General features: G+C 32.0%; 2 protein-coding genes and 1 long non-coding RNA gene across 4 annotated transcripts; 2 read left to right on the top strand and 1 right to left on the bottom strand.

Moving 5' to 3' along the window:
* Positions 1–4193: 4193 nt before the first annotated feature.
* Positions 4194–6482, bottom strand: LOC110416602 (caffeic acid 3-O-methyltransferase-like). The gene is made up of 4 exons (XM_021428625.2): positions 5954–6482; positions 5350–5660; positions 4988–5052; positions 4194–4676 (listed from the first exon to the last, which is right to left on the bottom strand). The coding sequence occupies exons 1-4, from the start codon at positions 6343–6345 to the stop codon at positions 4368–4370; spliced, it is 1077 nt and encodes a 358-aa protein (XP_021284300.1). The 5' UTR covers positions 6346–6482; the 3' UTR covers positions 4194–4367.
* A 1733-nt stretch (positions 6483–8215) lies between these two features.
* Positions 8216–12340, top strand: GONST3 (golgi nucleotide sugar transporter 3). 2 transcript variants are annotated; one of them, XM_021428671.2, is made up of 4 exons: positions 8216–8420; positions 9319–9401; positions 10718–10794; positions 10911–12340. In XM_021428671.2, the coding sequence occupies exons 3-4, from the start codon at positions 10749–10751 to the stop codon at positions 11828–11830; spliced, it is 966 nt and encodes a 321-aa protein (XP_021284346.1). In that variant the 5' UTR covers positions 8216–8420; positions 9319–9401; positions 10718–10748; the 3' UTR covers positions 11831–12340. The 2 variants fall into 2 exon arrangements, with proteins under 2 accessions (XP_021284346.1, XP_021284345.1); XM_021428670.1 differs by having other exon boundaries at positions 8265–8420; positions 10718–12340.
* Positions 12341–14845: 2505 nt separating this feature from the next.
* Positions 14846–16894, top strand: LOC110417278 (uncharacterized). The gene is made up of 3 exons (XR_002445296.1): positions 14846–15050; positions 16233–16517; positions 16622–16894. It is a non-coding gene; the product is annotated as an uncharacterized LOC110417278 (long non-coding RNA).
* The last annotated feature ends 5108 nt before the right edge of the window (positions 16895–22002 follow it).

Raw genomic sequence — 22002 nt, 5'->3', positions numbered from 1 at the left:
AAGATTTATTAGCATTATTAACTCTAAAAACTTTAAATAAATAATATACTTAGTACAAACTAGAGTGTAACCCATGTTACTTGTTGGGACACAATTTTTTTATATATTAAAATATGAATTAATTTACATTAATAAAGATAATTATCTAAAAAAATGAATCAAATTATCATTTACAAATTACATTATAATGTGTAAAGATAAATTTTTAAAAGTCTAAAGATATTATGACGATACATCAAATTTTTTCAAAATGAACTTGTTTATCAAATTTGAAATTCTTTGATCTTTTACAGAACTATCATGTGTAGGTAATATCATTATTATCAGGTCTATATAATGCATTGTTAGGATTTTTTTTTGATTATTTTTTTAATATTGTAATTAAAAAAGTTACAAAAAATAAATTATAAATATAATAAAAAAAATTAAACATTAAAAAAATAATAACAAAAAATTTAAAAAAGAGAAAAAGTACAAAAAATTCAATCTCAATTAAAAATTGAACTTAAAAAACCACCCATTCTTTTTTTTTCTCTTTTTTACTCCCTCATCTCCCTCTTTTTTTATGAAATCTGATTTCTCAATCAATTTTTTCTTTTTCTTATTCTTCTTTCTCTTTCGACTTTTTATTCTTAACCGCATCCGTAAAACCCCACCTTCTGCTCCCAACCTATCCCCAACCTTCTCTTCAAACGTTCACATCACAACATGGAGAAGTCAAATGTCAAATTTTGGAAACTTCATTGAACTTTATATAGAGTTATTGGCTTTTCGGAAGCCAGGACACAAAAATACCCTACGGCACATGACGCTCGGAACCAACAAAAATGTTCTGCCCATCTCTGTCCCACCAATAAGCAAACTCCTATTTCTTCTCAGTAATCTTAAAAATAAGTTTGACTGAGAGAAAAATGAAAACAGGACTCCTTCTAGTGCAACGAAACCATCCCTCCGAAACTCCTTCTAGAATAACAAAAAAGAAAACCATATCCTTTCATTGAACAGAAGATGACGAAAAAACAAAACTTGCATCAACCCATATGATAGTAACCCCAAAAACCTGTACATTGCTGTTTGCACAGGTCTCTTTACGCACAACAACAATCATCAACAAAACAACCAACCAGCCTTTAAACTCAGCAAGAAACTGAGCTTCTTCCATCAAATCAGAAAAGCCAACATCAGTCATCACGGTGAAACAGAAAGATAAATCATAAAACCATCCCAAAAAGAACCTGAACGCCAAATAAACTGCTACAAACGCAGCAGTGTCGACTTCTGCAGTAAAACCCAGTCAAAAACAAAACAAGTTAATCGCTAAAAATATCTTATAGTTTTTAGAAAGCATAAGATATTTTTCAGAGAGTAACAAAAATATTTTTATATAAAAGTTATAAGTTTGATGAGTATTAATATTTAATTTAAAATATTAATATTTAAATTATAAAATATTATTTTAATAAAACCATTCAATACAATTACATTTTTTATTTATAAATAAAATAAATCTTACTAATAATTATTATAAAAAATATTTCAATGATCATCATTTGATGAATATACATTTATAAAAAGTTTTAATTTTACTAATAATTATAATAAAAATAATTTTAATAATTATTATTTAATGAATACATATTTATAAGTATAAATTTTAGATATCTTACACAATTAATGAATATTTATATTTTTATAATTATAATAAAAAAGTGATAAGATGAAAATTTTTTAAAAAATTAAAGTTTATTTTAATCACAAATATGTGGTTAAATGTTTTGAGAAATATCTTTATTGATTTTATTTATTTTTATTTTCATTCTTAATTTTGATCTTAAATTAGTAAAAATCAAATATCAATATTGTTTTGTGCTCAATTCCTATTTATTATTTTAACACTTAAATAACTCTATCATGATAAAAAATACTTTTCATAAAATGATCTCAATAATAAAAAATATTTTTAACAATTTATTTAAATAATAAAATATATTAAATTTTTTATAAAATATTTTACATAAAAATAATTTTTCTCTAACAAGTCATTTTGATCACCATACGCATCTTTAATAAAGAATCAGCTTGACCTAAAATCTCCAAGCCGGTATGTTCTCTCTCTATATTCTCCTTCATTACTTTCAAATCCGCTGACATCGGCCACTCAACATTCTGTAGAAAATTATATAAATGAAAAAATTCTTAATAACATGCGAAAAGTCAAAGAAATAGCGCAGACAAAAGCATTGCCGCCTGTACATAGCATTCCCATCTCCACATCACGGAGCCGGACCAAATCCGCACCCGAACAATTAACTTATTGGGAAAAAGGGCAAGATTGGGACATGACGTAATTTACTCGGGGGCTGACGGAAAAGTTTGCATCAAACGTCACTGAGGAAAGACAGTGGCCACTTGGCAGTGCATATATATACACCCAATCATCATAGAAATTGATCAAGTGAGGCTCTAGCGCAACTTCACTGAAACAGAGATGCAGAACAATCAATCAAGCATTGATCTTGGCTCTGAAAGGTTGGATTAGAATCTTACAAGTTTATAATGTATGGATTTTTCTATTGATTATTATCAATTGATTTCATATTCTTGTACGCAGTAAACAAGGAGTCGGTCACTCTACTATAATCCAAGCTGCCATCGGCTCTCTCGTAGTTATACTGCTCACCACCATTCAAGTTATGTATCAAAACGACGATAAGTCTCCCTTCAAAACGCACGCTCTGATAATGAAGATTTTCATCGTCTTTGCCTTCACCTACACTTCACTGACGGTGGCTGTAATAGCCCTACAATCTCATTGCACGGGCTACCTTCCTCTACTGAACCATATCGGTCTCGTTTTGGGAGCTCTCGTCTGTGACTTCCTTCTCTTGATACTCCTCCCGCCATTTGGCTACTTTGTCTTGCTTTTATGCATTCTCATGCTTCTAATAATATTACTCAAATCTTACCAGCAGATATTTAAGTTGTTACGCAGTGTAGCTACTCTTGCGTCAAACAGAGTGGGGGACTTGCTTCATGACATCTATGGGTATACATGCGCAATGTTTCTAAGGATTCAACTTTCCCTCCCACGCAGTACCATAAGCTCCAGGGATCAGGGGCACCTTGATTATGACCTTGAAATGATTGAAGCAACAAACTAATAGCTTCTGGTGGAATGCAAATCCGTCTGCCCTTTTTATAATATCATGCCATGCCCATAGGACTTAATGGCAGTCTTTGTTTGTCAAGTCTCTTCTTTTTCCCGTCCTGATGTTTTCCCTCGTTTTCTCCCCAGCCTTTTCTCTTTGCTTCTTCTTCTGTCGTGGCGGAGGTTTTAGACGACGGCGAGTTTTGACTTTCGCCTGAGTTTTAACCGACGATAAGTTCATGGAGAAGAGTAAAGCTAAGAACAATCCCAAGAATCCCAAAGATGGTTCTGTATTAAAGCTTGACGGTTCCAAGTCTTTGTTTCCGTACGAGTTTCCTTACAGGTTTTGACTCTTTTGGATTCTCTTCGGATCTAAGTTCTCAGTCCGCTATGAGTTCTACTGAAACAGAGAATGATAAAGAAGATCATCTTTAACATCTTCCGCCTGAGTTTTTAACCGACGACCACTAGTTCATGGAGAAGAGTGAAGCTAAGAACAGTCCCATGAGTCCCAAAGATGGTTTTAGATTAGAGCTTGGCGTTTCCACGTCTTTGTTTCCGTACCAGTTTTTAGGGGATACAAGTTACTAATAAACTTTTGTGGGTAGGCGATCTGGACTCCTTGTGGGAATAAAAGGAAGAAAACTATGCGAGTTTTCATTTCACTAATTGGGTTGTCACAGGCCGTCAAAAGCTACCACTGCTCTTCTTCATCTTCTCCTCCTCCTCCTCTCTCTATCTCTCTCTCTCCTTTTCTCATGTTAATGTCCTTTTCTATTAACTTCGAAAATTTCCTTTGAAAGCTATTGGACTTTTGAGTTCAAAGTTGAAACTAAGTAGGCAAATTACTGGCGCTGTCATTTGATTTTTGGTTTTATACAAATGAATATGTAGCTTCAATCTAATAAACCAAAACGGTTTAATGCACTCCTGAACATCTTCAAAATTGACAGAGGAGGTAAATGGTAATTTTCATTAAGCCCAAGACAGTCATGGCTGGCACAGATAATTGATATCATGCACAAGGAAGAAAGCTTGTCAACCATAATACAAAAACCCAACACAATGAGTCTTCTGGTTCTTGGAGCCATAGAAGAAACTATTCCATTCAGAAAGAACCAGTTACATATTAGAGACTAACATCATCATGAGATGCAAATACATATAGCAATAGAACAACACATTTTGAAGTACCAGAATTGAAGTTTTGAACAGAACATCAAAGAGTTTCTCTTTTGTGGAACTCCATGACCCAGCTGTTATAAGCACAGCAGATGACTTCACAGCCAGAGAAGCCGGTTCTTAAAGCCAAGGCTTCATATTCTTTTCGGGTTCTCTCTTTGCCCCCAGGGTTTTGAGCTAACATCAATAGATCTTGCTCACAAACAATGTTGGAAGAAACACTGCTATCAGGAGCCTCAGGGAGGATTGATTCCACAATGATTACTTTGCCACCATTAGGGAGAGCTTCCCAGCAGTTCTTGAGAAGCTTCAAGCAATGGTCATCACTCCAATCATGAAGTATCCACTGCAAGTTTTATCAACAAACAACATAGCAAAACTTACCAACAAATCTTTTGAAGAAATACGATGGTAGATATTCACTTGGAGTTGTAGATTTTCTCAAGTTATATTGATGGGGAGTTCAGAAAATAAAACTAAGAAAAGGAAACAAATTTGCTTTGGATGTAGTTAAGCTCATTTCTATAGACTTATAGCTAGTTAGTCTGCTTTTTCAACCTTCTAAATTTATCAATCATGACCGAAAATACAACTGAACTAGCTAAATATATAGAAAAAGGTGCTCCATTTAGTTTTCTATATGAAATAAAGCTTTACCTTCATGAAAATGGCATCACCTTTTGGAACACTTTCAAACATATCTCCTCCAACATGCTCCACACCTTTTGCAGAAAGTAGTAAGACATGAACTCGATTACTGTCAACCTTTAGACTATACATAATTAAATGAACTTGAATTAAAAAGAAACAGACATTGTTCTGCAGTTTCAAGTACTTTGTGTTAGGGGTATGTGGAGAGAGACAGAGAACATAAAAATGTGCCAGCTAAGACAACGCTTTAAATTAGTCAGTGAAGAGATATGAACAGGGCAATCAAATTGGATTACCAATTATCCCATCATTTTATAGAAATTTCACAGTGATCAAGTCAAGTGGGTAAAAAGGGAGCGACAGAGTACCTGAATAAGTTGGTGCATCAGCCAAAACATGAGGCAGATCAAAATTGATTGCCTTGATATGAGGATACTTTGAAGTAATGATACCGAGAGCAACTCCAATTCCACCACCAACATCAACCAACACTTCCACCTCATCAAACCCTTTGTAAACATCAAGAATCTTCCTCATGATCAAAGTAGTGTGATTGGACATAGCCTGGTTAAATACCCTGTTGAACCTTAGATCTGTTCCAGGATACTCAAATGCTGTCATCCCATAAGCCCTGTTAAAAGGAATCCCTCCGTCTAGTATAGCATCATTTAAATGGCACCTGAAATCCAACAAAATAAGTTATCAAAACCCACAAATGTTAAGTAATGTTATCTCACATCTAATTTGAGTCTATCATAGCTTTTATAATCCCAGTTGATAGAGTTAATTTGAGTTAACTTTTGCTTCAGTTTGTTAGAATTACCCTTACACAGGGAAGTGTTAACTGTTAAGTGGTGTTATCAGTATATTTAGAATTTTGCTTTCACCTTATATAACAATAAATAAACCTGAAGTTTTAAAGATAACGAAATTTTTGTTAAGAAAAAAATTGGCAAAGATTATGCAAAATACCAGCTTTCCATGAAGACTTTGTCATGGTGCAACAAAAACAAAGGAGCAACAGACCCTCCATCCTGATTCTTAACAAGGAACTTGCATAAGGGCCCTGCTCCGTAGAGTCTCTCAACTTCTCCGCTTTCCTTTGTTCTTACCGAGCACTTTAGAACGGAATAGCTAGCCAACAGGCGTAGCATTCGATCTAGTAGCACAGACGCTTCAGGATTGTTGGTGGGAAGGCCACTCGCGATCTGGGAAGGTGATAGAAACATGCCGTCACCAGCGGCGGAGATTATGTCGATGATGTTCAGCTCCAGGGCTGATTTTAACACCATGGGAAGAATGACGGCGTTGGCTAGCCGGACGGCTAGCTTGCCAAGTTCTTGGTCTTGATCTTCCTGGGACATGGTTTGTTGTGGGTCGCTGTTCCTGAATTGATTACTTTGCCACAAAGCGCTGATGCTCCCAACCTTAAGTCAAGATTGAATCTGAACCAGTAACGTTAAATGGCAGAGTGGCAGGCTGTAATAATTGTTTTTTTTTTTGTATATTCATTTTCAAAGTGCTGATCTAATAAATTCTAATATGCTTAGAAAGTGTTATTGGCAGCTGAATTATGCTTCAAGTTAAGCAAGCATGCTCAAATGGCTACTCTACGTAGCCTACTACGAAAAATTCTTTTGCTATCCAAGTTCAAATTGCAATTTTTTTTATTTCGTATACAAGTTTAAGATCAAATCGAGTTTAATTAAGGATTAAACAAGCAAAGTCGAAATAATTAAAAGCCATTTCTTCTTCACTTTAGTTTTGTTAATATTTATTTCTTTAGTTTTAAATTAAGTGTAATTTTTTTTTTGTTCTTTCAAAATTATGTCTACTTTTTAACATTTATTTGTATGTTAATGTATTACATAATATTTTCAAAAGTTTATGAATTATTTTAAAAAATTAAAATAATTTTTTTAATTATGTTAAATCAAAGTTTTATATTTTTATTTTAAGTCAAATAAATACATATAATTAATAATTAATTTATTATCATTAATTTTTTTATAATTAGAAAAAAATAAATTTAAACTATATTATCTAACTAAAGATATCATATACTGATTAATAAGTCAAATGTTTAAGTGTATTTATCATTATTGGTTAAAGCAATACTCATCATTTTATACCATATGATATATCAATATATCACGTCATCATCTAATATAACATGTTAACATGTCATATCATTATTACATAATATTTTGAATATAATTAATCATAAAAATTTATTTAGTACAAAATAAAAAACATATGAGTTTATTAAATATAATATATTTTAAATATTTTATAATAATTCAAAAAGTTTTTTTAATATTATATTTAATATATTAATATTATAAAAAATAAATTAAATATAAAACATATAAAAATGTTTGTTTTATTTTATTTTAATATTTATTTTTGTCATTATAAAGATCCTTGTAAACTTATTCGTTGATTTCTACTGTATACTCCTGTCATTTTTAAGTCATGAAATTTAAAACAACTCAAATACTTTGATATCAAACTTCATAACTAACGGCAATAACTACTTTAATCTATTCATTTTAAGTTGTGTTAATTTGCTAAAAATGCTATATTAATAAAAACTAAGAAGAAAAAAAGAGAGAAAATATCCTCACTTTTAATTTTTAATTATAATTCTTTACTAGTTTATTAATTTTTAAAATAAACAATTTGTTTCGAAATAATTTTTTTTACTGAATGCACAAGTCTAGTTGTTAATTCATCATTAATATTTTTATTAATTTAATAATATAATAATATTAAAAAATAATTTTACTTTTTATCAATTTTTAAAATTACTATATTATATAAATTATTATGTTTTGTCTTTGAAAAAAAAAATCCAAATCCGGCTGGAGCTGGATCTCCATCTCCCTACGGAGGTAGCGCCAGATCGGTGCTCCTTGGAAACACCCATTATGGGTGCTCTTAGGGAGCACCATTTGAATGTTCCCAAGGCGCATAGATCTTGGGAGCACCAACTCTGGTGTTCCTTGATAAATTTCATCGGATCTAAGTCCGATTTAGTCACTGTTGGATACAAAAATAAAAAAACATATTTAAAATATTTTTATTTAAATTTTAATATTATTTAAATATTTAGAATTGTAATATTTATTTTATAAATTAATAAATTTGTGTGTAATTATAATTAAATGTTAAAAGCAAAAAGAGTATTTCACAAAAAATAAAAAGCCGAAGAATGATTGGACCAAATGATCAGGTCCTGGGTTGGCCCAAATCTTTTAATTAATTTAGTAAACTTTTTCCAAATATACTAATAATTGCCCAAAAGGCCAGAAAACGAGTAAAGCGAGAAAACCGAAGCAAAAAACTAGTTAGTGCAAGTAGCAAGCAGCAGCTCACTGTTAAAACGCCAGTCCAAGATCTACTCCCAAAGGAATTGAAGATTTCCAAATCTCCCCAGGTAATTGTTGTCTTTTTTTTTTCTCAAATTTCTATTTCCTATTTTATTTCTTTGTTCAACTGATCTGAAAATGGCTTTTATTTCCTTTTCAATTACGCATTGCATGAGGCTATATCTCTTTTGTTTTTACTTCAAATCTTGTTCAAAATTTGCAGTTTTCCATCTGGGTTTTGTTCTTTCTTCTTCTTTGTATTTTTTTGGGTTTTTGGTATTTATATTGTCCAGGGCCATCCAGTTGAATAATCTTAAGCCAAGTTGCTGCTTTTCTACTCTCAGATTTGCTTTCTTTTGAGGAAAGACGCTAGGAAAAAACCCAAGAATTTCTTACTATTTTCTGTAAACCCACATTTTATTGGTGCATTCTTTTTTCCTTTTGGGAAATACCCTTTTTGTGTTAGGATTGTATACACATCGTGAACTTTGGTCAAGTGGTGAATTTTTCATGGACAAGGTTTGATTGTTTGGTGTTGGATATCGATTGACAAGGTGTAGAATGCGTGCTTCTTTGTTGCTTATGCTTACCAAAGTTATAATTGGCCTCTTAGAGAGGTATATGTGTAGTATGTTTTTTTAGCATTGAGCTTTTAGAGGGAGGTAGGTTTGTATAAGATAGTATGCTTTTTGAATGACCCAAGCCATACACATTAGAAATTATTTGTTCTTACCATAAATAACACTGTACAACGGACATTGCAATGATAGAAATGTTTTTTGATGCTTAATCCAACGGTAAGAATGGTGTGTGTTCTCTGATATGAATTGAACTTCATTAGTTCAAAGTAGGCATGCCTGTCATTCTCCTTGGAAACTTGTGGTATGAATGTTTGGTCAAGCATGGTATCTGGTGATTTTGTTTTCAGCCAAGAGATTTACATCTTCTATATTTTCTTCATTGCAGCATTTTAGAGGAGGATTGGGCTGCGATCCTTGACTTTAGTGGTGATTCATCTTGTTGGTCATTTGCTGCTCTTCTACTTCCAGGTACATAATGTATTACAAAATGGTTTTTGATAAGAGCATATCTTTTTTGACAGGTCAAACTTTTGTTAACCGTTGACATAGCAACATTATTTGTTGAACTAGTGTTGCTACTATTTTATGCAATTTTGAGGACGTTCTAGTTACTGTTTATGCTACTTTGGCGATAAAGTATGTTTATAATTATATTGCTGTATGGTACTTTGCTTTTGTTATGAGGAATTTATGTGTTCCTGTCACTATTTCTATTGGCATTTACAAAGGAGGAAATGGATATCCATTTAAAGGAAAGCATTTGTTGAGCATAAGAAATGAATCTCCCTTCAATTTCATGCAAAATTTCCTAGGTTTATCTGCTGGAGCATGGTGGTGTTATATATTATGTGTTTGAAATCATACTAGCTAGAGGGCTGGTTGAAATTCAACATTGCAATACCTCATTTAAATTGGGTGTCCTATTTGTTGTTTCTGAATACAGACGTGACTCAGTTGAGAGCTCTTTCTGATCAATTTACTTGGACAGCTTGGTTTGCTTCAGGGTTGGCTTTTACTTGGGTTCTGGCTATTTATCTTGAACTTTAAGTCTAAAAATTCAGTTAAAATTAGATCATTATCAATTTTTTAGTGCCTGTTTCAAAATTTGATACATATCTATCTTGTATCTTGATATTTGATTCGTTTATAGTCTCAATGATTATCAAATTAACCAGAAGGAGGACAATAAACCATGTTTGTCTCCAAATATGTAGCATTTTTGCATTGAATAGCGTCTCCCATATCTTGAACTTGTGCTGCTGCTCTTGTCAGCTCAAGACTTCTACCATTCCACTGGACAACGCTCCCTTCTGTATTTAATCTAAAAGATGTTTTGTGGATTTATTTTATTAAACAACGGATTTGTTTGGTTGTGGATGAGTCTGTTTGTTATTTTTAGAAAACAAATGGTTGCTAAACGTGGTGATATATTCTCTTTCTACTCCAGTGCTTCCTTATAAAATAAAACTAATATTTTATTTCTGTTGATGTACACCTCAGCCGGAGAGAAATATCACATTTTATGTGTCTTAATTCTGCATCCAGATGGTGATTGCAATAGCATGTACTGGCTAAATTCTTATAAATTTTGCTTTTGCATAACTGTAGTCAACTTTTGAATGTTGAATGAAAAGTTTTCTTCCTGCCTCTGCAGCAGGTTCAGTTGGCAAAAGATGGGGTGGGAATATATATATATACAGGCCAGGCACGCTCACACATGTGCACACAATACACACTTGCTACTAGCTAGACCTGGTAATAACATTGTGTATGTTCTTTTTTAGATGTCTAAGGATGTGGAGAGTCCTGTAGTCAATGGTCCTGAAGCCCCTGCTCTCTCCGGTGAAGCCCAAGGAACATGGTATAGTAGTTTACTCAAGCAAGTATCTGTCTACGGAATAGCAGCAGGATACTGCATTTCAGCTTCTCTTCTCTCCATCATCAATAAATGGGCTGTTATGAAATTTCCTTATCCAGGGGCACTAACTGCTTTGCAGTACCTGACAAGTGCAGCTGGTGTATTCCTCTGTGGATGGCTCAAGGTCATAGAGCATGATCCACTTGACCTTCTGACCATGTGGCGGTTCTTACCTGCAGCCGTTATATTTTACCTATCTCTCTTCACCAACAGTGAGCTCCTCCTACATGCTAATGTAGACACTTTCATTGTCTTCCGTTCGGTGGTTCCTATGTTTGTTGCAATGGGGGAGACCCTTTTCTTGCACCAGCCATGGCCTTCAATGAAGACATGGATCTCATTAGCCACCATTTTTGGTGGCAGTGTGCTTTATGTTCTTACTGATTACCAGTTCACATTAACCGCCTATACTTGGGCTGGTGCATACCTGGTAAGCATGTCCATAGATTTTGTTTACATAAAGCATGTGGTAATGACTATTGGTCTAAATACATGGGGTCTTGTACTGTACAATAATCTTGAGGCTCTCCTACTGTTTCCGCTTGAGCTACTTGTAATGGGGGAGTTGAAGAAAATAAAGCATGAAATCTCAGATGAGTCTGACTGGTACACTTTTCAAGTGATTTTGCCTGTGGGTTTATCGTGTTTATTTGGATTGGCCATCTCATTCTTTGGGTTCTCTTGCCGAAGGGCAATTTCTGCTACAGGGTTCACTGTTCTTGGCATAGTTAACAAGCTATTGACAGTTGTGATTAATTTGGTTATTTGGGACAAGCATTCCACTTTTGTGGGGACAGTAGGGCTCTTCATCTGTATGATAGGTGGGGTTATGTATCAGCAGTCTACAAGCAATAAGCGCAAAGCTGTGAATGAAGCTACAGCCCAGGAGAGAGAGGAGCAACAGAAGTTACTTGAAATGCAAAGCAACGGAGCGAGCAATAACAATGAAAAGGAAGTCATTGAGATAGAAGAGAAGTGAAAGGGCTTGAAATAGTTCCATTCTGGGCTTTCCTCCATCTGCATATGAAAAGCATTTTTAATTTTGGCATGGTTGATGAATTCTTGGGGCAATTTGTCATCCAAACAACAATCTCCATTTGCATAGAATACTTGCTTTGAAGATCGGGCGCAGCTCTAATATATATATGGCATTTAATCTGGCCAGTCTTCCATCGTCCAAACTCAAAACTTGACCTGTTCAGATCGATACTTGATTTCTATTTCCCATCCTGCAAAGTGGGGTGGACAGAATTTTGCATTCTTTTGTTTATATTACTATCATGAACATTCTATTAACCCAAGCAATTTCTCATCATCTTACTGGTGCCTTGGGTTATATAGATATAGGTCAAAATACATTAGTCACATCAAGATTAGATTCGAACTTTGGTTGCTAACTAGTTTTCTCTTTATAGGACCAGTATTCAATTTATTGATCGTTTGTTACCATCTAATGCCTCTTCATGTTTATAAATAAAAATATTTGGTTGTTTCCACAGTTGTGTCATGTTCCTGGATCATCAATAGCGAACATTAGATGAATGGTTGAGTGCTGCAAAGAACCGTGAGCCCTCTCTGTTTCCACCCTGAAAAGTGGAACCAAGAAAAATTTTTGCTTTGAATTGTTCTGCCCCCATGAAATGTGGTGGTTCTTGCCCTTGAATAAGTAGTCATTGCTTTATTTGAAGGGCCATTCCCATTTTCAGATTTTCTGAAGAGATTACAAGTAAAGCTTTCACAATGGCAGGGGTCATTGGGGGCAGAGGCTTTACCAATTACATGGTGCCATTCGGAAATTGGAAATTTTATGGTCAAGTTGAAACAAACGATATGTTTCTATATTAAAGCATTTTTCTGATCATTTTTTAATTATAAATCATTGGAAATTTTTAGGGATGGCAAAACTTAAGCTACTTTTATGGAGGGGTGGTTTTTACTTTTTGGGAAAATATGGATCTCCAGTCTCGCCTCGCCTTGCTTATACTATTATTTAATTTTTATACATTATATGTACATATTTTGAGATTTTTTAATTAATAAAATCTAAATATTTATGTTGAAATTTGAAATGTCGAAACTGATTAGGATTATTTTTATTATATAAGTTCTTGGAAAATTATATTAAGTTTGGCATATTAAAATTTGTATCATATTTTTATTCTATTTAAAATTATGATAGATATATATTATTATGTAAATTGACGAGTAAGATTTGAACAAAAAAATTAAACATTATTCCTTTTGGTTAATAATTTAAGTAGAGTGATCTTGATGGACGAAGCCAATATGAATGTTAGAAATATTCATTAAGACAAGGCGAATACGAGTTTAACATCCGCGGTGGAGGCCGGTGCTTGGTGTCCAGGGGTCTTGGCTGTCTAGGCGGGGCCGGGGGGCGGATGAAGGGATCCCCGCCCCATTGCCATCCCTAGAAATTTCCAAAGCTTTCGCGTTTTCGTTTTTCTTCATTTTCTTTGTTCGTTGCAGGGCAATGTAAATTCACATGAACAAGTTTAAAGGATATTATGGATGAGTTGATCACTAGTTTATAATTTGACAGCTCAACTCCAAATTGGACCGATAGAATGTGCAGAGAAGATTTGAGCCGTGAGGCTGGGCTCAATCAGTCTAACTGAGCTTGTCAGTAGGCGCTGAGCCCAATGAGTCAATTGACACCGGCTGTTCTAACCCAGACAAAAAAGGGGATCTAGCTTGCCTGTCGGCCGAAATGAGCGAATAACTGAACAAGCCCCAGCCACCAATTTCAGACCCACAAACTACATATCAGAAAATGGTTGGATCGTCACTCACAGCAATAAATTTAATTATGCTATATCCAGTTTTTACCAAAGGGTTAAAAATTGGGATCTTAACCATTTGTCACGTCCAATCAAAATTCTTGGCCAGACCTTTATTCAAAACTGTACGTGACATCGATGTGATCCTATTGGCAGCTAAATTACAACACGTTCCTGAGAGGGGGGGTGACCTTTCACAGGAAAGACCTAACCGTACACTGCAAGCGGCAGTCGCAGCAGCAGAGATATTTATTCGATTTGGTTCCAAAATTTTCAACACGTGCCCGGCCTAGGCCTAGTGTTCAGTGGTCATCACAAAGGAGGTTTTATGGTAAAAATACAAAAACAATTCGTTGGTAAAAAAAATCACCTTTCCCACTAAAAAGTTTGTTAAGTTTTACTCTTTCCAGTGATCTTGAGCGGGTCTTGCCTTTTCTGAGATATAATAATGATACTACGTGACCTTGACAAGTGCTTAGCACTTTTTTAAAACGGAATATCAGTGAAGCCGAAGCAAATCCTTTCACCTTTTTGATCACAAGTCTAAACTTTTGACTCAGATTAAAAATGTCATTCAATTCTTTAGGTCATGGGGTTATTTCAAAGACAATCAACTGTGTCTTTTTTAAGTGTTTCCCCCTTCTTCGGTGAAAAAAATGTATGACCACGAGAGATTCCTTGTGTTACAAGAATAAAATTCGTTGGTTATCTTGATGAATGGTTCACGTTCGAACCAACAATTAATTTCTTGCTAGAAGACATGTAAATTCGCTTTCGATAAAATTAATATCTGAATCAAATTTTCATGGGTGGGAATGTTGCTTAAGCCTATGAAAATGGAATAATAATTTCAGCTGCCGACAATGATACTGTTACTATTAATGAACAGATGTTCGACATCATTCAATTGTCATATTAACATGTTGAAGCCAAGAGTTGCCAACCTATCCTAACGTGTGAATGTTAAAGGGATTGTAACAAATGGAAGGGGAACGTGATGATAATGTTGGCATTCAAATAGAAGGAAAACGAATAATGCAAGATTGAAAAGAGAAAGGAGAAAACAAAAACCCTTTGGTTTGACCCCATTGGCAAAGCTTAAGCCCTCTTTTATTTATTTATTTTTAAATCAGTATAAAGCTAGAAATCTATATATGATAGAATTTGGACTTGGATCCTAAAGATTGTAGGTCCTCTTCATGGCCATCGAGAGAACGTCTCATTGGCATTTTGAATAACTTTGAAGCAATGTTCAATTAGAGAACTCATGAGTGAGGAACCATTGATTTTAGGGTGTGACCCATTGAGTACATTGATGTTTGAGAGTTAAGAAGGAGAGAAAGGCAGCTGTGTCTCTCACCCACCTTATGCATCATTCACCTTTTGGCCCAGCACAAGAGAGTAAGATCCTTTTCCATTGCCTTAAAACAAAGGACCACTCCAGCCAATCAGTCCACTTCACTTAATTGCTTGTTCAAGTGGATCTCAAAAGCTTCTAACTGCTTATTTGATTTGATCTAGTATTTTTTTTAATTTATCTACTTCTTAAAATTCAAAAGTTAAGTGAAATAGAGATTATGAGAAGTTCTTCAAAAAATAAAATTTTAAAAAAGTTAAAAGTTCTTTTCTCTTTTTAGGAAATACCCAATTCTCAATCAATTTTTTTCTCGTTTCTTCTTTTTACAAATCACCCCTAATCTCACTCTTCTCTATCTCTTTATAAAGAATACTAGAAAAAAAATAAAAAACCAAAAAAAAAAATTAAAAAAAATCTATATAGAAGCTCAAATAGAAGCAAACTTAATTTATTTTGATTTATTAAGTGCTTGAAGATAGTATAAACATCTATTATGGTAATTTTAATTAAAATTTAAATTTATATAATTTATTTTATTAAATAACTTATCAAATAGTTTTAATTTAATTTTAAAAATTATTATTTTTTATAAAAACTTCATAATAGATTTTGAGCTAAAAAAAAAATCATACCAAATAAACTCTAAAACTAGACCAACCAACCTTCAAACATAGGGATGTGTATAATAGGGGAAATTCTAATATTAGAAAACTCTCAAGACAGAGGATACCGAACGTACAGTTTTTAAAGAATGAATGTTGGGGTGAGTCCTATGTTGAATATAGGCCTCACCTCCCTCCATCAATGAAATTACTTAATTTTTTTTAAAAAAGGATGTGTTTGGTTTTTAAGAATTCAAGAATCCTACTTTTAGTTTTCGAGAATACGTGTGGGAACATGTTTATATATGTTATGATTTGAAAACGAAGGTAGTTAGTCTGTATGGGTTTCATTTGGCAATTAAAACCAAACAAAGCCCAAGGCATCAATCAATCATATATATGCATGGTTACATTCCTGTTGTATTTATCCTATTCCTATGCAAAGTCTTGTGTTCAAAGTTAAAACTCCAAATACCCACTGATTGGTTACTTTTGGTTAGTAGTGTTTAATGAATGAAAGAAAGGACATCAATTTCTGCCTTTATCTGAAGTCCAGTCAAGGCACTCAATCACATATTTCTTTCACATTAAACCCCTCAACCACTCTCTTTTAATTTCTCTCAGTTACCCAATCAAAAGAAGAAGAAGCAGTAGCAGTCAATGATTCAGCTCCATTACAGATTTTACAGCCAAAAAGGCCGCCTATAATTTCGCTGATTTTTTTAAAGTACAATTTCAATGCTGTCTATCAAGCCTCACCCACCACCCTATGCCGTTTGTGGTGCACATTGGACTTGAGGTGGAAAAGATTTTTTCCATTGAAGGTAGCCAAAAATTTATCCATTTGGCTGCTGTTAACACTAACTTTCTCTGGCTAGGCTGATTCAGGCACAGATTAATTCATAACAGGTGACATCATTTTTATTATATTTATGTGTTTAAATATTATATTTATAACTTAATTGATATGTATTTTATTTAATCCCCATTCTAATAATATTCTTCAAGTGCAGGGATAATGAACCATCGTGTGGCCTGGATAGCATCGCAGGCATGACAAACTTATTATGGAGGGGATAATTCACGGCATATCATCTTAAAATCAATAGAAAATAGTTGAGATGGACCTTGTTATATGTAGCTAGGATGCCTTTAGTTTAGATGATATCAAATATACTTCTATTATCACTCTAATATCTTTTTCTATTTGTCTACGAGGAAGTTCAAAGAAAGGAAAGAAAGGAGATTCCAACTTTGATCTTTATCTTTTTAAGAAATTTCATAAATTCTTTAAAAAATTGGACTTGAAGTTCCAATGGGTAGTTTATGAGGTTTTTTGCAATTATAATTAATATGCTGATAGTAATGTAAATGTAATAATCTTATCAAGAAAATAGATACCCAAATAATATAGTTAATTAGTCACAAATCATAATAACATGAAGAGGTTGACAAACATTTATTAGTACTCAATTTGCTTTAATCATGAGAATTATTGTACTTAGAACATGGCACACGTCAACTAATTGTGATTAACAATTGACAAGGATCCATCAATTATTTGTTTTGGGTGATAATTAATCAAACTATTTAATTTTAACCTTGATTGACATTGCAACCTGCCAAATTTGCTTCCCCTAGGTCTACATATATCTTCGATTTCCGTAATAAATATATATATATATATATATATATATATATATACATACACATACAGAAATAATTATGAAGATGAAGTCATTCATTCATATATAATAAGGAATCCAATAAGGTTAAATGAAACAGTTTGACCGGTTGTTGTGACTCAAAAATTGAATTGACCTCAACCCATTATCAACCACAAGCACTTCAATAATTGATTCAAGTTTAAATCCTTGAACCATTTTAATTTTCCTGATTGAAATAAAAAGAAAAGCAATCCTATACTTGGGATAGTGATGGGTGGTGAGGATAGATTCCATGAAATTCATGACTAAAATATATTGGGTTAATGATTGAAGTTATCTTGTGAAAAAACACTTATTCTTGTTTCTAAGTGATCTTTGAAGCATGAGAAATCCAGATTTGGTATATCCAATTTTTCTTTTTTGGTTGGATGAGGGAGTTTTAGGATGAATTGTTGCTTTCATTTGTTTTTTGTATATATATATATATATATATATATATATTGGGTTAATGAATTTCTTTTCTAGAATTTACCAATAATATTCCATTTCATATTATGACCCACCAGGGAATCAATGCAATAATCTTGCCTTAGCTGATGACAAAATTTTTTTTCCTCAAATTTTGACTAAAACATATATACATATATATATGTTTTAATTTAATAAAATAATTTTAATAAGCAATATCGAAGCAAAACAAAAATCAAGAAAACAGGTTAGTGATCAATTTTATAAACTTTAAATTATTTTTTAATCAAATGTACTATCTTGATTCGAAAATATAATGGTTTCAACAGTTCGAATAAGATACATAAATTTGTATTAATTTTAACTAACAAAAAGTTTTCATAGATAGACTTGAAAGTCTCAAAACTCATTAATCAGACTTGACAAACAAGAACTTATCGATTTCCATATTTATTTACCTTTTGGAATCAAGGAAAAATGGTTAGTGGACTTGATTATTCCTTGCTTCTTGTCATGAATGTTTCATTGTTTACCTCTAGTTGTAAATTTTTTATGAATTTATTAATAGGTTTGAATATAGTTTTATACTTACAAAAGAAGGAATTAAAATTTGTAATTAAAAAAAAAGGAATGGGAATTACATAATTGGGGAGTGGGGACAGTACACAATAATATTTTGTGCACACATTTATATTGAAATATATTCATCAAATTTATGATTAAAGCACATAGATAAAATGAACTGTTCAACTAGGGTGAAGTAGTTTGGCATCGAAAATAACATTTTCTTTGTGAAAATCTAATAGATTGAATCATATGAAAATCTTTAATTAATACCAACTAATCTTAGGGAAATGCAATTGCTAACTAGATTGATGAAAGTTGTTCAAGAAATGTGAATAATAATGTGTTTTCTTCAATACCATTAAGAATCTTAAGAAAAACAAAATTCCAAACCAAATGCATCTCTTACCTTTAGTACTGATTTAAAAAAGACAAATTGGAATTAAACAAAAGTCAAATACATTTAAAAATTATACTCAAATGATTTGGACACTAAAGAAAAGCATTATGATTAAAAAAAGCATAATGTTTTAAAAATTCTTAAATTATTTAAAAAATTTAAATAAAGGCTTATTTTTTTATTATATTCAATTAGGCCTTTATACTTTTATTTTGGATCAAATGAGTTTTACGAGTAAAGATTAATTAACTGCATTAGTCAAAAAATCATTTATTATTTTCTATTCAAATGATGCTGTCATATAAAATAAAAATGTCACATAATCATATCATAATTATACATCATCATACCATGTTATTATTCATTATAACAATTAAACATGCCACGTCAACATGATATAGTTAAAAAATGATAAGTAACGTTTTGACTAGCAATAGATAGTTAATCATTAATTATAAAAACTTAATTGACTTAAAATAAAAATATAAAAATTTGACTAAACCTAATAAAAGAATAAAAAAAGATTTATTTTTTAAATAATTCAAAAATCTTTTTAAATAATATACCAAAAAGTTATAACTCAAACTTATAATTCCAACTTGACCTCCTTTCTCTTTGAATTAGATAGGCACATGCTATCACTCATATTAATTATTCCAACTTTGAATTTAATATTTCTATACAATTGGCCCGACGGCTATTACTTTGTAACACTTTCAAAAATGCATAATGTCGAATATTAACAATATTGTAAACCTTTTTTTTAACTTTTTTTTGTTCTAATTCATAACGGAGGAAGAAGTCAATGTGCTCCACGTCATACTTTTTAAGTCATGCCACGTGATTGTGCCACCTTTAATAATCTAACTCTTTCTTTCTCTTCTTAACTGATTAGCCTCACGTAATTCTCGTACAAAGCAAAGTTTATGGGGACCACCAATGCATAATTATACAATGATAATCATGTTATATATGACCACAACAATAATTCTTTTAGTAAAAGCATTAATTATAAAAGCTCCCACTTTAACATTTTATTGGGATTCCATGAGTGGATCATGTAATTAAATAGTTTATATAAATAATTATGAATTTTTTTCTTAAAAGCATATGATTTATTATTTTTGAAATATTTTAATCTGAATCCTATTATTTGATAAGGTATTCGAATTGTACAAATAATCTATTAATTTTTGAGTTACTATCCCAACGCATTCTAGACACTATTCATTAAATATTGGTTTAAAAGATATTTAAAATAATTTTTATGTATATTTTTATTAAAAATTAAATTAATAAATTAAAGTTATTTTATTACAAATAAATTTAAAGTTTAAATCATATTTACAACAAAAATGAATTTTAGTAAGTATAACATTTATAAGAAATTTATAAACAAAAAAATACATAAAAAACTAAAATTTTAGTATTAAAAATTATTATTTATAATCAGCTTGAGCTAGTGGATATTCTAAGACCACTTCCCAAATTTGACTGTAAAGTACTCTAAGCTTATTTGATTTAATTGGATAATGCAGGGTATGTGACTATAAAGTACCAAGTGACATCTCTATATAAGTCTTTATTAATAAATATAAGAGCAAAACAGTACATAATGAGAACAAAATAATTACAAACAATTGCAATATATATATATATATATATATATATATGCCAACAATCTAACTAATCACCACCAACAACTTATGTTGATGGAGAACGTCATCCTTGAGAACTTCATTAGTTAATTCATTTATAGCTTGGAGAATGTGTTGTATTTTTCAACTGTTCGACTAGATTTTAAAGATTTAATGTGCAAGATAAAATTTTTCAACCTCCAAAAGACATCCAGTCAAGTTAATTGTATTTAATGAATCACCTTCAATCAATAAACGGTGAAAATTAACCTACTTAGTAATAAAGATAATGAAAATCTCTCTTATAACAATTAGTTCGGCAATGATTGAATTAGCATAGTCAATGAATTTAGAAAAAAAATGAGTTTGATATAACCAACCTCATTGTGAAGCACTATGCAAATTCACATATCCATTATGTTACCCTTCGATGAATCGTCAAGGTTGAACTTGATATTGTAAGGAGCACATTTCCACACAACAACATTTTTATAAGATGTAGACCTTTTTTCATTTTAAATTATCTAAATTGAACAAAAATGGAAACAAAGGACAACCTCATCTAAGAATTTTTTTCATTTTAAATTATCTAATAGGGGAACCATTAATAAGCACTGAGACAAATGTTGAGACTAAACATGTCCTACATTGCAGATGATTTGCCTAAATTTTTCCTTGTCTCACTCTTTACTTAATTAATTTTTCCACCCAAGGTATATATTTATCTACCTTTGCAATTAATCTCTCCCAATAATCAAAATAACATCCTTTTTTTTCCCACGACCCTTTCTCCTCCCGGTTTGTACCCCAGCTTCTCAGTTCTATCTCTAATTGTTGTGAAAGTTGATGGGTAAGAAAAAAAGTGATCAATTGTATGCATTAGAATACAAGCAAATTCAATACTTTTAAAGAATTAAAATATTTAATTGTTGGGAAAGAGAGGATGGATATATATTCTCTTTTTTCTTTATTAATTGGAGAATTATTGCCGAGTCTAAGACCTTGTCGATCATTTAGATCAGTGGGTAGGGTTTGGTAGATCTAGACATTTTTCGTTACATACCCTACTTGAGTGATCTCAAATGTTTTTTGACCTCGATTTTTTTTCAGGATGTGGTTTCCATTTTTGACAAGCAGCTTTATTTGATATAATCCCAATTAATCTATGGTTACGAATTTGTGAGATATATGTCTTATGTTGTAACCATGCCTATGCCTTATAGTTGTGGACTAAATTTCAATCTTTTTATGATCTATTTTATTTTGAAAAGATTATAGTCATGGAATGGTTTTGCATTAAAAAAGAAAACCACTGTTGAATAAAACCAACCCAATCTGCCCCATCCTCGCCTTTACTCCCTCGCCAAGCATATTACCTATGACAAAGGCATAGTATAATATTTTATTTTTAAAAAAAGCAATTAAAATATTAGTGAAACATGTCCTTTTCTTCTGAGAAACAAGAAAATGTTTCACATGCACTTAACATTAATTGGCCGTGCCAGCTGTCTTTCTATCCATCCTTCTGATTTCGAAGAATTTGGCAACCCTATGTTTTAAGCCATATCTCATTTTGGAATTATGATCACATGAATTAATATAATATATATATATATATATATATATATATATATCCCAAGGACCACCCGTGACAGTTC

This window comes from Theobroma umbraticum, unplaced genomic scaffold, assembly GCF_002168275.2.
Source record: "Theobroma umbraticum cultivar Fairchild unplaced genomic scaffold, ASM216827v3 scaffold_51.0, whole genome shotgun sequence".
In the NCBI taxonomy this organism is placed as follows: Eukaryota; Viridiplantae; Streptophyta; class Magnoliopsida; order Malvales; family Malvaceae; genus Theobroma; species Theobroma umbraticum.
The sequence above is the reverse complement of the archived record's forward strand: the minus strand, read 5'-3'. Positions and strand labels throughout refer to the sequence as shown.